The sequence below is a fragment of the Leptidea sinapis genome, chromosome 27 (genome assembly GCF_905404315.1).
Source record: "Leptidea sinapis chromosome 27, ilLepSina1.1, whole genome shotgun sequence".
Classification (NCBI taxonomy): domain Eukaryota; kingdom Metazoa; phylum Arthropoda; class Insecta; order Lepidoptera; family Pieridae; genus Leptidea; species Leptidea sinapis.
This window is the reverse complement of record NC_066291.1, coordinates 12,569,079-12,585,399: the sequence shown is the minus strand read 5'-3', so window position 1 is coordinate 12,585,399 and position 16,321 is coordinate 12,569,079. Positions and strand designations below refer to the sequence as shown.

Below are 16,321 nucleotides of genomic sequence, written 5' to 3'. Positions count from 1 at the left end.
GAACACCAGAGTCAGGACCGTTGGAGCTGCTGCGCCGCCGCCACCTGAGTGACATGGGAGTGTTCAAAGGTTAGTGGATTGCATTTACTTCTTTCCTCATGATTCTTGGTTGATTGCAAGTGCCTACATAAATTCATTTATTTAAAGAGCCAAAACCGATTATAGGAAACCTTAATACAGTCCTACATATTATTCCTGAGCCCGAACATTGGTCCTTCGAGCCGGATATTGGCCTTCGGAGCCGGATATTGGCCTACGTAGTCGGATTTTGGTCATTTCATTCTTATAGGTCCTTCGAATACTTTGATTTAACTTTAATATTACTATTTAATCGGTCTCGTTACAGATAAATCTTAATTCTTTTGTTACAAGTAGATACTTTAGTCTACCTACACATACGTAATTCATTTCGTTGATAAACTTACTTATTTGTAACATTAATACTTAGCAAAATCCTTAATAATTAATACTTATACTAAATAATATTAACTTGGTACCTACGTAATATTGTAACTGCGTCGCTTAAAATGGCGACCCGCAGGAAAGTTGAAGTCGAAGGAGACGAACAAGATATTCGTCACAGAGTTTGTACTCATAATGCAGTTAAGCAAAGACTATTCTCTCAGGTTCAAAAACTATACGATACTTCTTTGAAAATATGTTCGAATCCTGAATCTGTAGACATCGACATGTTTTTACTTCGTGCCTCTGAAATTAATTCTATTCGCGAGAAATATGAAAAGGTAACAATTAATATATTTGAACTAGAAGTTTTGTTAAATCCTAAAATACAGTTTAATTCTAGTGAATTAGATAGTTTTGATGATTTATTCTTCCAAATCAAAAGTTGTGTTAAAAACCTTGACTTAAAAACAGAAAATAACTCGTCAGATAATTCATCTAAAACCGAAATAAATAGTCGTCCTAGGTTACCTAAACTTGAGTTAATCTCCTTTGACGGAAACATAGAAAACTTCACAACCTTTTATGAGACATTTTGCTCCTTAGTTCATAACCAAAAAGGCATATCAAACATTGATAAGTTTCACTATTTGTTGTCATGTGTTAAGGGTTCTGCCCTCAGTGTTATTAAAAGTGTACCAATTACATCATCGAACTATGATGTGGTATGGAAAGCCCTACTTGATAAGTACCAAGATCAACGTATGGTGGCTAGTAAATACCTTGATAAAATGTTAACTTTTCCACCCATTTTAAAAGAATCTCCTTTAAGTCTAAATAATTTTATTGAAATCTTTGAAAATTCCTACAAGGCAATTTGTTCACTTAATATACCTAACCTTCATAGTTACGTCATCTGCCATATTGCGTTAAAATCACTTGATCAAAATACTCGCAAATTATTTGAGCAAAGCATTGATCAAACAACAATTCCTTGTTATGAAAACTTAATATCCTTTGTGCAAAATCATGTTAAAGTATTGGAACATTCACAAACGTATACTTCAAATATAATTATACAAAATAATGGCACACAACGTAACAAACAACATTTGAATTTAAACACTAATAATAATAAAAACTTAACTTCACGTAAAAATTATACTCAAACAACGAACAACAAAAACAAATTGAATAATTATGCATGTCTTCACTGTAACGAAAATCATATGATTTTTAGGTGTACAAAGTTTCGTAAACTGACACCAACACAGCGTATTAGCCGTGCTAATACTTTAGGGATTTGTCATAATTGTTTAAAACTAAATCATACAGCTGATGAGTGCCGCAGCGAGTTTCGATGTTACACTTGCGGACAAACGCACCATGCTTTGTTACATGTTGACTATAACAGCAGTGCACCCGCGGCCGCCGGCCGGCACCCTCTCCCTGCGCCGCCCGCGCCTGTTGACGCGTCAATCATGCACTCGCGAAATGACAACTGCCACTCATCGTTATCAGATAGCAAACAATATTCCGTTATATTAGGTACGGCTATAGTTAACGTTGTTGATGTTTTCGGTAAGGAGCAGCCGTGTCGTGTGTTAATCGACTCAGGCGCACAATCTAACTTTATTACTATAAATTGTTTAGAACGGTTAGGTTTAAGACGTTATAAATGTCCTTACAATATTTATGGCTTATCGGGTGAAAATGTAAAAACGTATGGTATGACGACATGTACATTAAAACCTAGGTATAACTGTGATCCGGTATTCACAATAGATGCCGTAATCCTTTCAAAAATAACTTCTGATTTACCCACTTCTAATATTCCAGAAAATATTGTTAAAAAATATAATAATTTAGTTTTAGCGGATCCTTTCTTTTACAGACGTTCTGTAATTGATATTATTTTATCGGGAGACGTTTTTCCACACATTTATGATGGAAATCGAATCGTATTCGGTCCCTCCCTTCCGTGTGCGTTGAGTAGCGTATTCGGGTACGTAATTACAGGGAGACTTGAAGTACCGTGTGCTTCAAATAATTTAAGCGTTTCTATGACTTCAAACTTAGTGTCGTACACTAAGGACGATGACGTCATCGATACTTGTCTTCGGCGATTCTGGGAGATTGAAGCCTCACCGTGTGAGGTACCTCCAGATCCCCTAGAACAAGAAGCGGAAAATATATATTCATCGCGTACGTATCGCGACGCAACTGGCAGGTACGTGTGCCCGCTGTTGCTGCGTGAGCGCCGCGCGCCGCTGGGAGACTCCCGCGCCGCCGCCGAGCGCCGCCTGCTGCAGCTGGAGCGCCGCCTCGCCCGGGACGATGGTCTCCGCGACCAGTACGTAGCCTTCATGCGCGAGTACCAGCAGCTGGGTCACATGGATCCGTACACCGGGGACGAGCCCAGTCAATACCTTATTCCGCATCATCCAGTGGTTCGCACCGCCAGCACAACTACACCGGTTCGAGTCGTTTTCGATGGCTCAGCTCAAACTTCGAATGGAGTTTCGTTAAATGACAACCTTTTAATCGGCAAAAAATTACAGCAAGATCTTTTAAAAATAATAATCAATTTTAGACTTTATGACATTTGTTTTACGGCTGATATTACAAAAATGTACAGATGCGTTCTAACAGACCCCTCTGAGCGTAAATACCAACACATTTTATGGAGGGAGTCACCTAATGAGCCCATACAAATATTTGAATTAAAAACAAATACATACGGTTTACGTAGTGCACCGTTCATAGCTGTGCGTACGTTACGTCAGCTGGCACACGACGAGGCGAAGCGACACCCGCGAGCAGCGAGCTTGCTGCTGCACGGGTTTTACGTCGACGATCTTCTGGGATCTACACCCACGCTGCAAGACGCTTGCACGTTGCAAGATGACGTTATCGACATATTGCAGCGCGGTGGGTTCACACTCCGGAAGTGGGCGAGCAACTCACCTGAGCTTCTCGCTCGGGTTGGAGTTGACCAGTGCGCGTCTATAAACTTTGATGAGGATTCTGCGTCTTCTTTAAAAATCCTTGGATTAAAGTGGGATCCAAAAGACGATTGTTTCTCGTTTCAATATAATTTAAAAGATAATATTTTCACTAAACGTTCAGTATTAAAATTATTAGCAAGCATTTTTGACCCTGTAGGTTTTCTAGCACCGTGTGTTTTCTTGGCTAAATGCCTCCTGCAGGATATATGGAAACTTAGCAAAGGCTGGGATGAACCCGTGCCGTCTGATCTTTGTGAGAGATGGAAAACGTTTATTTCATCTTTGTCAACCTTGTCTGAGCTCCGCATTGAGCGTCATTTATTAATAACGGACTTTTCTGACGTTCAGATAGTTGCGTTTTGTGATGCCTCGACGCGCGGGTATGCGGCTTGTCTGTACGTTCGTAGCGTAGACAAGAATAACGCTGTTAAAACGACTGACGACACTAATATTTTAGAGTTAAAATCAAATACGGAGAGTTTTAATTTGTTGAGTAATAAAGAACCGTCGGATCATGAATTGTTTTTAAAATTTTCAACTTTTAATAAATTGCAGCGCGTCACCGCTTGGTGCTTGCGATTCATTAACAACTCACGTAATAAAAATTGTGATAGATATTTTAAAACTTTGACAACTATTGAATTAAATTCTGCACATAACCTTATAATTAAATTAACTCAAAAACAATTTTATTCCAACGAAATTAATTCACTTAAAAATAATACGTTAATAATTCAAACCTTGAAAAGTTTATCTCCATTCTTGGACGAAGCAGGGTTCCTCAGGGTGGGGGGTAGAATCTCACAGGCAAGTCTACCTTTTAGTCGTAAACATCCCTTGCTTTTACCTAAACGTAGTCACATTACAACTTTGATTATTGAACATTTCCATAGTAATTATTTACATGTAGGGCCTCGTACGTTACAAGGTATAATTAGTCAGAGGTACTGGATCGTATCCGCTCGTAGTGTCATACGCTCCGTTCTCTCACGTTGCGTCTCGTGCTTCAAGTGTAGTCCACGGTTGGCTCAGCCGAGTATGGGGACGTTACCTAAGCCTCGGTTAGAACCCAATAAGGTTTTTCATCACGTTGGTGTTGACCTTGGTGGACCCTTTAACGTAAAAGAGCACAAGAGGCGTACCGCTAAGTTATACAAAGTATATCTTTGTTTGTTCGTCTGCTTTTCCACAAAAGCAGTACACCTTGAGGTCCTCACTGATCTGTCATCGGATTGCTTCTTAGCCTGTCTAGATAGGTTTACCGCTCGTCGTGGCTTGTGCTCAAGTTTATACTCAGATTGCGGTACAAATTTTGTAGCAGCAAACAAGCACTTACAAGACGTCGTTAAATTTCTTAGTAATAACGGAGTAAAAACTTCTATTTCTGATGGCTGTTTAGCTCGAGGAAGTTCAACCCTCCAAGCGCCCCCAGTATGGGAGGTCTTTGGGAAGCCGGCATAAAGTCGGCGAAATATCATTTATTGCGTGTCGCAGGTGACAAGTCCCTCACGTTTGAGGAATTGTCAACACTTTTTTGCAAAGTTGAAGCCGTGATGAATTCACGACCGCTTTGCTCTCTTTCAGATAACCCAAACGAGTTTGAAGTTTTAACAGCTGGACATTTTTTGATTGGCCAGAGCCTGCTCGCAGTGCCTGAGCACAATTTAGAGGATGTTCCTATGAATTTATTGTCTAGGTGGCAATATGTTCAAAAATGTTCACAATCATTTTGGAAACTTTGGTCACATGATTACTTACACACATTACAACAACGGTCAAAATGGCATGTATCCCCACCTAATTTGAAGGTTGGTGACCTTGTTTTAATTAAATCGGATTTAACTCGCCCTTTGCAATGGCCATTAGGTAGAGTCATTGAAACGTTTCCTGGTCCTGACGGCGACGTTCGCGTAGTCAGTGTCCGGACAGTTAATCGTTGTTTTAAGCGGCCAGTTAATAAGTTATGTCCGTTACCATTTCGTCATTAAATATTTAAAACTTAACATTTGTAATGTTAGGTATTGTTGTTACATAAATAGGTTAAGTTTATTTGGTATCCATAGTCATAATTTACTTTTTATAATTCTTATTATCTTACTAATTACATAAGTTTTTTTTTATACTTTTTTTATATAGAGTTAGATGACTCTAATTTTATTAAATACATAAATAAACACTTTAATTTTCCTTTACCTGGAAATCATTACAATGATTTCGGTGGGGGGTATGTACGGTACTTGCTGATTTTTATTAGGAATCATGAGGGTAGTTGTACGTGCTCCAATATCCGATGACACAAGTCGCGCTTGGGTTGACAAGCGGACAGAGACAATTGATCTTTGCTCGGGCGTGGTCGATAGCACTACATATGTAAACCGTGTTTACCCTGAGTAACCAGTGATCATCAAGTCTAGTGTTGACGTTCAGTACTAGTGTCTAAATACAAAACTTTGAAAGCTTGCGATCGCCAGTGACGTTCACCTGGAACACCAGAGTCAGGACCGTTGGAGCTGCTGCGCCGCCGCCACCTGAGTGACATGGGAGTGTTCAAAGGTTAGTGGATTGCATTTACTTCTTTCCTCATGATTCTTGGTTGATTGCAAGTGCCTACATAAATTCATTTATTTAAAGAGCCAAAACCGATTATAGGAAACCTTAATACAGTCCTACATATTATTCCTGAGCCCGAACACCCATAATATTGTAATCATAATTTTGAGCGGTGGCAATCTTTGTTTTCAAAAATGATCCCAATATCGTTCTCTGCACTCTCGAGAACCTCGGACACTATATCCATAATGCTAAAATCATAAATTTGTGCGGCGGCCATCTTGGATTTCAAATATGTTCACAAAATCGTTCTCTGTACCCTTGAGAACTTCGGACACGATATCCATATTGCTCAAATATAATTGTTTGCGGCAGCCCTCTTGGATTTCAAAAATCATCACAGAATTGTTCTCTGCACCCTCGAGAACCTCGGACACGATATTCATATTGCTAAAATCATAATTTTGTGCGGCGGCCATCTTGAATTTGGAAAATGATCACCAAATCGTTCCCTGCACCCTCGAGAACCTCGGATACGATAACCATAATGTTGTAATCATAAATTTATGCGGCGGCCATCTTGGATTTCAAAAATGATACCGAAATCTTTGTCTGCACCCTCGAGAACCTCGGACACGATTTTCATATTGCTGAAAACATAAATGTGTATGGCAGCCATCTTGGATTTCAAAAATGATCACAGAATTGTTCTCTGCACCCTCGAGAACCTCTGACACAATATCCATACCGTTGTTATCAAAATTTTGCGCGGCGGCCATCTTGAATTTCAAAAATGATCCCAAAATCATTCTCTGCATCCTCGAGAATCTCGGACACGATATCCATATTGCTGAAATCATAATTTTTTGCGGCGGCCATCTTGGATTTGAAAAATCATCACAAAATCGTTCTCTGCACCCTCGAGAACCTCGGATACGATACCCATAATGTAGTTATCACAACTTTGAGCGGCGGCCAACTTGGATTTCAAAAATGATCACAAAATCGTTCTCTGCACCCTCGAGAACCTCGGACACGATATCCATATTGCTGAAAACATAATTGTTTGCGGCAGCCCTCTTGGATTTCAAAAATGATAACAGAATTGTTCTCTGCACCCTCGATAACTTCGGACACGATATCCATATTGCTTAAATCATAATTTTGTACGGCGGCCATCTTGGATTTGAAAAATGATCAACAAATACGTTCTCTGCACCCTCGAGAATCTCGGACACGATATCCATATTGCTGAAATCATAATGTTGTGCGGCGGCTATCTTGGATTTGAAAAATTATCACAAAATCGTTCTCTGCACCCTCTAGAACCTCGGATACGATACCCATAATGTTGTAATCATAATTTTGTTCGATGGCCATCTTTGTTATCAAAAATGATCCCAATTTCGTTCTCTGCACCCTCGAGAACCTCGGACACGATATCCATATTGCTGAAAACATAATTGTTTGCGGCAGCCCTCTTGGATTTCAAAAATGATAACAGAATTGTTCTCTGCACCCTCGATAACTTCGGACACGATATCCATATTGCTTAAATCATAATTTTGTACGGCGGCCATCTTGGATTTGAAAAATGATCAACAAATACGTTCTCTGCACCGTCGAGAATCTCCGACACGATATCCATATTGCTGAAATCATAATATTGTGCGGCGGCTATCTTGGATTTGAAAAATTATCACTAAATCGTTTTCTGCACCCTCGAGAACCTCGGGTACGATACCCATAATGTTGTAATCATAATTTTGAGCGGTGGCCATCTTTGTTTTCAAAAATGATCCCAATATCGTTCTCTGCACTCTCGAGAACCTCGGACACTATATCCATAATGCTAAAATCATAATTTTGTGTGGCGGCCATCTTGGATTTCAAATATGATCACAAAATCGTTCTCTGTACCCTTGAGAACTTCGGACACGATATCCATATTGCTCAAATATAATTGTTTGCGGCAGCCCTCTTGGATTTCAAAAATCATCACAGAATTGTTCTCTGCACCCTCGAGAACCTCGGACACGATATCCATATTGCTGAAATCATAATTTTGTGCGGCGGCCATCTTGAATTTGAAAAATGATCACCAAATCGTTCCCTGCACCCTCGAGTACCTCGGATACGATACCCATAATGTTGTTATCATAATTTTGTGCGGCGGCCATCTTGGTTTTCAAAAATGATACCAAAATCGTTCCCTGCACCCTCGAGAACCTCGGACACGATATTCATATTGCTGAAAACATAATTGTGTGTGGCAGCCATCTTGGATTTCTTAAATGATCACAGTATTTTTCTCTGCACCCTCGAAAACCTCTGACACAATATCCGTACCGTTGTCATCAAAATTTTGCGCGGCGGCCATCTTGAATTTCAAAAATGATCCCAAAATCATTCTCTGCATCCTCGAGAATCTCGGAAACGATATCCATATTGCTGAAATCATAATTTTTTGTGGCGGCCATGTTGGATTTGAAAAATGATCACAAAATCGTTCTCTGCACCCTCGAGAACCTCGGATACGATACCCATAATGTAGTTATCATAACTTTGAGCGGCAGCACACTTGGATTTCAAAACTGATCACAAAATAGTTCTCTGCACCCTCGAGAACCTCGGACACGATATCCATATTGCTGAAAACATAATTGTTTGCGGCAGCCCTCTTGGATTTCAAAAATGATTACAGAATTGTTCTCTGCACCCTCGAGAACTTCGGACACGGTATCCATATTGCTTAAATCATAATTTTGTACGGCGGCCATCTTGGATTTGAAAAATGATCAACAAATACGTTCTCTGCACCCTCGAGAATCTCGGACACGATATCCATATTGCTGAAATCATAATTTTGTGCGGCGGCTATCTTGAATTTGAAAAATTATCACAAAATCGTTCTCTGCACCCTCGAGAACCTCGGATACGATACCCATAATGTTGTAATCATAATTTTGTTCGGTGGCCATCTTTGTTATCAAAAATGATCCCAATTTCGTTCTCTGCACCCTCGAGAACCTCGGACACGATATCCATAATGCTAAAAACTTAATTGTTTGCGGCAGCCCCCTTGGATTTCAAAAATGATAACAGAATTGTTCTCTGCACCCTCGAGAACTTCGGACACGATATCCATATTGCTTAAATCATAACTTTGTACGGCGGCCATCTTGGATTTGAAGAATGATCAACAAATACGTTCTCCGCACCCTCGAGAATCTCGGACACGATATCCATATTGCTGAAATCATAATGTTGTGCGGCGGCTATCTTGGATTTGAAAAATTATCACAAAATCGTTCTCTGCACCCTCGAGAACCTCGGATACGATACCCATAATGTAGTAATCATAATTTTGTTCGGTGGCCATCTTTGTTATCAAAAATGATCCCAATTTCGTTCTCTGCACCCTGGAGAACCTCGGACACGATATCCATAATGCTAAAAACTTAATTGTTTGCGGCAGCCCTCTTGGATTTCAAAAATGATAACAGAATTGTTCTCTGCACCCTCGAGAACTTCAGACACGATATCCATATTGCTTAAATCATAATTTTGTACGGCGGCCATCTTGGATTTGAAGAATGATCAATAAATACGTTCTCTGCACCCTCGAGAATCTCGGACACGATATCCATATTGCTGAAATCATAATTTTGTGCGGCGACCATCTTGGATTTGAAAAATGATCAACAAATACGTTCTCTGCACCTTCGAGAATCTCGGACACGATATCCATAATGCTAAAATCATAATTTTGTGCGGCGGCCATCTTGAATAATGATCAACAAATACGTTCTCTGCACCCTAGAGAATCTCGGGCACGATATCCATATTGCTGAAATCATAATTTTGTGCGGCGGCCATCTTGGATTTGAAAAATTATCACAAAATCGTTCTCTGCACCCTCGAGAACCTCGGATACGATACCCATAATATTGTAATCATAATTTTGAGCGGTGGCAATCTTTGTTTTCAAAAATGATCCCAATATCGTTCTCTGCACTCTCGAGAACCTCGGACACTATATCCATAATGCTAAAATTATAATTTTGTGCGGCGGCCATCTTGGATTTCAAATATGTTCACAAAATCGTTCTCTGTACCCTTGAGAACTTCGGACACGATATCCATATTGCTCAAATATAATTGTTTGCGGCAGCCCTCTTGGATTTCAAAAATCATCACAGAATTGTTCTCTGCACCCTCGAGAACCTCGGACACGATATTCATATTGCTAAAATCATAATTTTGTGCGGCGGCCATCTTGAATTTGGAAAATGATCACCAAATCGTTCCCTGCACCCTCGAGAACCTCGGATAAGATACCCATAATGTTGTAATCATAAATTTATGCGGCGGCTATCTTGGATTTGAAAAATTATCACAAAATCGTTCTCTGCACCCTCGAGAACCTCGGGTACGATACCCATAATGTTGTAATCATAATTTTGAGCGGTGGCCATCTTTGTTTTCAAAAATGATCCCAATATCGTTCTCTGCACTCTCGAGAACCTCGGACACTATATCCATAATGCTAAAATCATAATTTTGTGTGGCGGCCATCTTGGATTTCAAATATGATCACAAAATCGTTCTCTGTACCCTTGAGAACTTCGGACACGATATCCATATTGCTCAAATATAATTGTTTGCGGCAGCCCTCTTGGATTTCAAAAATCATCACAGAATTGTTCTCTGCACCCTCGAGAACCTCGGACACGATATTCATATTGCTGAAATCATAATTTTGTGCGGCGGCCATCTTGAATTTGGAAAATGATCACCAAATCGTTCCCTGCACCCTCGAGAACCTCGGATACGATACCCATAATGTTGTTATCATAATTTTGTGCGGCGGCCATCTTGGATTTCAAAAATGATACCAAAATCGTTCCCTGCACCCTCGAGAACCTCGGACACGATATTCATATTGCTGAAAACATAATTGTGTATGGCAGCCATCTTGGATTTCAAAAATGATCACAGTATTTTTCTCTGCACCCTCGAAAACCTCTGACACAATATCCGTACCGTTGTCATCAAAATTTTGCGCGGCGGCCATCTTGAATTTCAAAAATGATCCCAAAATCATTCTCTGCATCCTCGAGAATCTCGGAAACGATATCCATATTGCTGAAATCATAATTTTTTGTGGCGGCCATGTTGGATTTGAAAAATGATCACAAAATCGTTCTCTGCACCCTCGAGAACCTCGGATACGATACCCATAATGTAGTTATCATAACTTTGAGCGGCAGCACACTTGGATTTCAAAACTGATCACAAAATAGTTCTCTGCACCCTCGAGAACCTCGGACACGATATCCATATTGCTGAAAACATAATTGTTTGCGGCAGCCCTCTTGGATTTCAAAAATGATTACAGAATTGTTCTCTGCACCCTCGAGAACTTCGGACACGGTATCCATATTGCTTAAATCATAATTTTGTACGGCGGCCATCTTGGATTTGAAAAATGATCAACAAATACGTTCTCTGCACCCTCGAGAACCTCGGACACGATATCCATATTGCTGAAATCATAATTTTGTGCGGCGGCTATCTTGAATTTGAAAAATGATCACAAAATCGTTCTCTGCACCCTCGAGAACCTCGGATACGATACCCATAATGTTGTAATCATAATTTTGTTCGGTGGCCATCTTTGTTATCAAAAATGATCCCAATTTCGTTCTCTGCACCCTCGAGAACCTCGGACACGATATCCATAATGCTAAAAACTTAATTGTTTGCAGCAGCCCTCTTGGATTTCAAAAATGATAACAGAATTGTTCTCTGCACCCTCGAGAACTTCGGACACGATATCCATATTGCTTAAATCATAACTTTGTACGGCGGCCATCTTGGATTTGAAGAATGATCAACAAATACGTTCTCTGCACCCTCGAGAATCTCGGACACGATATCCATATTGCTGAAATCATAATGTTGTGCGGCGGCTATCTTGGATTTGAAAAATTATCACAAAATCGTTCTCTGCACCCTCGAGAACCTCGGATACGATACCCATAATGTAGTAATCATAATTTTGTTCAGTGGCCATCTTTGTTATCACAAATGATCCCAATTTCGTTCTCTGCACCCTGGAGAATCTCGGACACGATATCCATAATGCTAAAAACATAATTGTTTGCGGCAGCCCTCTTGGATTTCAAAAATGATAACAGAATTGTTCTCTGCACCCTCGAGAACTTCAGACACGATATCCATATTGCTTAAATCATAATTTTGTACGGCGGCCATCTTGGATTTGAAAAATGATCAATAAATACGTTCTCTGCACCCTCGAGAATCTCGGACACGATATCCATATTGCTGAAATCATAATTTTGTGCGGCGACCATCTTGGATTTGAAAAATGATCAACAAATACGTTCTCTGCACCTTCGAGAATCTCGGACACGATATCCATAATGCTAAAATCATAATTTTGTGCGGCGGCCATCTTGAATAATGATCAACAAATACGTTCTCTGCACCCTAGAGAATCTCGGGCACGATATCCATATTGCTGAAATCATAATTTTGTGCGGCGGCCATCTTGGATTTGAAAAATTATCACAAAATCGTTCTCTGCACCCTCGAGAACCTCGGATACGATACCCATAATATTGTAATCATAATTTTGAGCGGTGGCAATCTTTGTTTTCAAAAATGATCCCAATATCGTTCTCTGCACTCTCGAGAACCTCGGACACTATATCCATAATGCTTAAATCATAATTTTGTGCGGCGGCCATCTTGGATTTCAAATATGTTCACAAAATCGTTCTCTGTACCCTTGAGAACTTCGGACACGATATCCATATTGCTCAAATATAATTGTTTGCGGCAGCCCTCTTGGATTTCAAAAATCATCACAGAATTGTTCTCTGCACCCTCGAGAACCTCGGACACGATATTCATATTGCTAAAATCATAATTTTGTGCGGCGGCCATCTTGAATTTGGAAAATGATCACCAAATCGTTCCCTGCACCCTCGAGAACCTCGGATACGATACCCATAATGTTGTAATCATAAATTTATGCGGCGGCCATCTTGGATTTCAAAAATGATACCGAAATCGTTGTCTGCACCCTCGAGAACCTCGGACACGATTTTCATATTGCTGAAAACATAAATGTGTATGGCAGCCATCTTGGATTTCAAAAATGATCACAGAATTATTTTCTGCACCCTCGAAAACCTCTGACACAATATCCATACCGTTGTCATCAAAATTTTGCGAGGCGGCCATCTTGAATTTCAAAAATGATCCCAAAATCATTCTCTGCATCCTCGAGAATCTCGGACACGATATCCATATTGCTGAAATCATAATTTTTTGCGGCGGCCATCTTGAATTTGGAAAATGATCACCAAATCGTTCCCTGCACCCTCGAGAACCTCGGATACGATACCCATAATGTTGTAATCATAATTTTGTGCGGCGGCCATCTTGGATTTCAAAAATGATACCAAAATCGTTGTCTGCACCCTCGAGAACCTCGGACACGATTTTCATATTGCTGAAAACATAATTGTGTATGGCAGCCATCTTGGATTTCAAAAATGATCACAGAATTTTTCTCTGCACCCTCGAAAACCTCTGACACAATATCCATACCGTTGTCATCAAAATTTTGCGCGGCGGCCATCTTGAATTTCAAAAATGATCCCAAAATCATTCTCTGCATCCTCGAGAATCTCGGAAACGATATCCATATTGCTGAAATCATAATTTTTTGCGGCGGCCAGGTTGGATTTGAAAAATGATCACAAAATCGTTCTCTGCACCCTCGAGAACCTCGGATACGATACCCATAATGTAGTTATCATAACTTTGAGCGGCAGCACACTTGGATTTCAAAAATGATCACAAAATAGTTCTCTGCACCCTCGAGAACCTCGGACAAGATATCCATATTGCTGAAAACATAATTGTTTGCGGCAGCCCTCTTGGATTTCAAAAATGATAACAGAATTGTTCTCTGCACCCTCGAGAACTTCGGACACGGTATCCATATTGCTTAAATCATAATTTTGTACGGCGGCCATCTTGGATTTGAAAAATGATCAACAAATACGTTCTCTGCACCCTCGAGAATCTCGGACACGATATCCATATTGCTGAAATCATAATTTTGTGCGGCGGCTATCTTGGATTTGAAAAATTATAACAAAATCGTTCTCTGCACCCTCGAGAACCTCGGATACGATACCCATAATGTAGTTATCATAACTTTGAGCGGCAGCACACTTGGATTTCAAAACTGATCACAAAATAGTTCTCTGCACCCTCGAGAACCTCGGACACGATATCCATATTGCTGAAAACATAATTGTTTGCGGCAGCCCTCTTGGATTTCAAAAATGATAACAGAATTGTTCTCTGCACCCTCGAGAACTTCGGACACCATATCCATATTGCTTAAACCATAATTTTGTACGGCAGCCATCTTGGATTTGAAAAATGATCAACAAATACGTTCTCTGCACCCTCGAGAATCTCGGACACGATATCCATATTGCTGAAATCATAATTTTGTGCGGCGGCTATCTTGAATTTGAAAAATTATCACAAAATCGTTCTCTGCACCCTCGAGAACCTCGGATACGATACCCATCATGTTGTAATCATAATTTTGTTCGGTGGCCATCTTTGTTATCAAAAATGATCCCAATTTCGTTCTCTGCACCCTCGAGAACCTCGGACACGATATCCATAATGCTAAAAACTTAATTGTTTGCGGCAGCCCTCTTGGATTTCAAAAATGATAACAGAATTGTTCTCTGCACCCTCGAGAACTTCGGACACGATATCCATATTGCTTAAATCATAACTTTGTACGGCGGCCATCTTGGATTTGAAGAATGATCAACAAATACGTTCTCTGCACCCTCGAGAATCTCGGACACGATATCCATATTGCTGAAATCATAATGTTGTGCGGCGGCTATCTTGGATTTGAAAAATTATCACAAAATCGTTCTCTGCACCCTCGAGAACCTCGGATACGATACCCATAATGTAGTAATCATAATTTTGTTCTGTGGCCATCTTTGTTATCAAAAATGATCCCAATTTCGTTCTCTGCACCCTGGAGAACCTCGGACACGATATCCATAATGCTAAAAACATAATTGTTTGCGGCAGCCCTCATGGATTTCAAAAATGACAACAGAATTGTTCTCTGCACCCTCGAGAACTTCAGACACGATATCCATATTGCTTAAATCATAATTTTGTACGGCGGCCATCTTGGATTTGAAAAATGATCAATAAATACGTTCTCTGCACCCTCGAGAATCTCGGACACGATATCCATATTGCTGAAATCATAATTTTGTGCGGCGACCATCTTGGATTTGAAAAATGATCAACAAATACGTTCTCTGCACCTTCGAGAATCTCGGACACGATATCCATAATGCTAAAATCATAATTTTGTGCGGCGGCCATCTTGAATAATGATCAACAAATACGTTCTCTGCACCCTAGAGAATCTCGGGCACGATATCCATATTGCTGAAATCATAATTTTGTGCGGCGGCCATCTTGGATTTGAAAAATTATCACAAAATCGTTCTCTGCACCCTCGAGAACCTCGGATACGATACCCATTGTACGGTACTTGCTGATTTTTATTAGGAATCATGAGGGTAGTTGTACGTGCTCCAATATCCGATGACACAAGTCGCGCTTGGGTTGACAAGCGGACAGAGACAATTGATCTTTGCTCGGGCGTGGTCGATAGCACTACATATGTAAACCGTGTTTACCCTGAGTAACCAGTGATCATCAAGTCTAGTGTTGACGTTCAGTACTAGTGTCTAAATACAAAACTTTGAAAGCTTGCGATCGCCAGTGACGTTCACCTGGAACACCAGAGTCAGGACCGTTGGAGCTGCTGCGCCGCCGCCACCTGAGTGACATGGGAGTGTTCAAAGGTTAGTGGATTGCATTTACTTCTTTCCTCATGATTCTTGGTTGATTGCAAGTGCCTACATAAATTCATTTATTTAAAGAGCCAAAACCGATTATAGGAAACCTTAATACAGTCCTACATATTATTCCTGAGCCCGAACATTGGTCCTTCGAGCCGGATATTGGCCTTCGGAGCCGGATATTGGCCTACGTAGTCGGATTTTGGTCATTTCATTCTTATAGGTCCTTCGAATACTTTGATTTAACTTTAATATTACTATTTAATCGGTCTCGTTACAGATAAATCTTAATTCTTTTGTTACAAGTAGATACTTTAGTCTACCTACACATACGTAATTCATTTCGTTGATAAACTTACTTATTTGTAACATTAATACTTAGCAAAATCCTTAATA

At 40.2% G+C, this 16,321-nt stretch overlaps 1 protein-coding gene across 8 annotated transcripts in view; it reads left to right on the top strand.

The window, feature by feature from the left end:
• Positions 1 to 403: 403 nt before the first annotated feature.
• Positions 404 to 16,321, top strand: part of LOC126972921 (uncharacterized) — a 32,366-nt gene continuing 16,448 nt past the window's right edge. For 2 of the 8 annotated variants that reach the window (XM_050820026.1, XM_050820028.1), the window contains exon 1: positions 404 to 1,950. In XM_050820026.1, coding sequence (XP_050675983.1) covers positions 528 to 1,950 — 1,423 coding nt within the window. In that variant the 5' untranslated portion in view covers positions 404 to 527. Of the gene's footprint in view, positions 1,984 to 5,664; positions 5,907 to 15,629; positions 15,918 to 16,321 lie in introns of those variants that run through there. The other 6 variants (XM_050820021.1, XM_050820024.1, XM_050820027.1 and 3 more) reach the window with 5 other exon arrangements.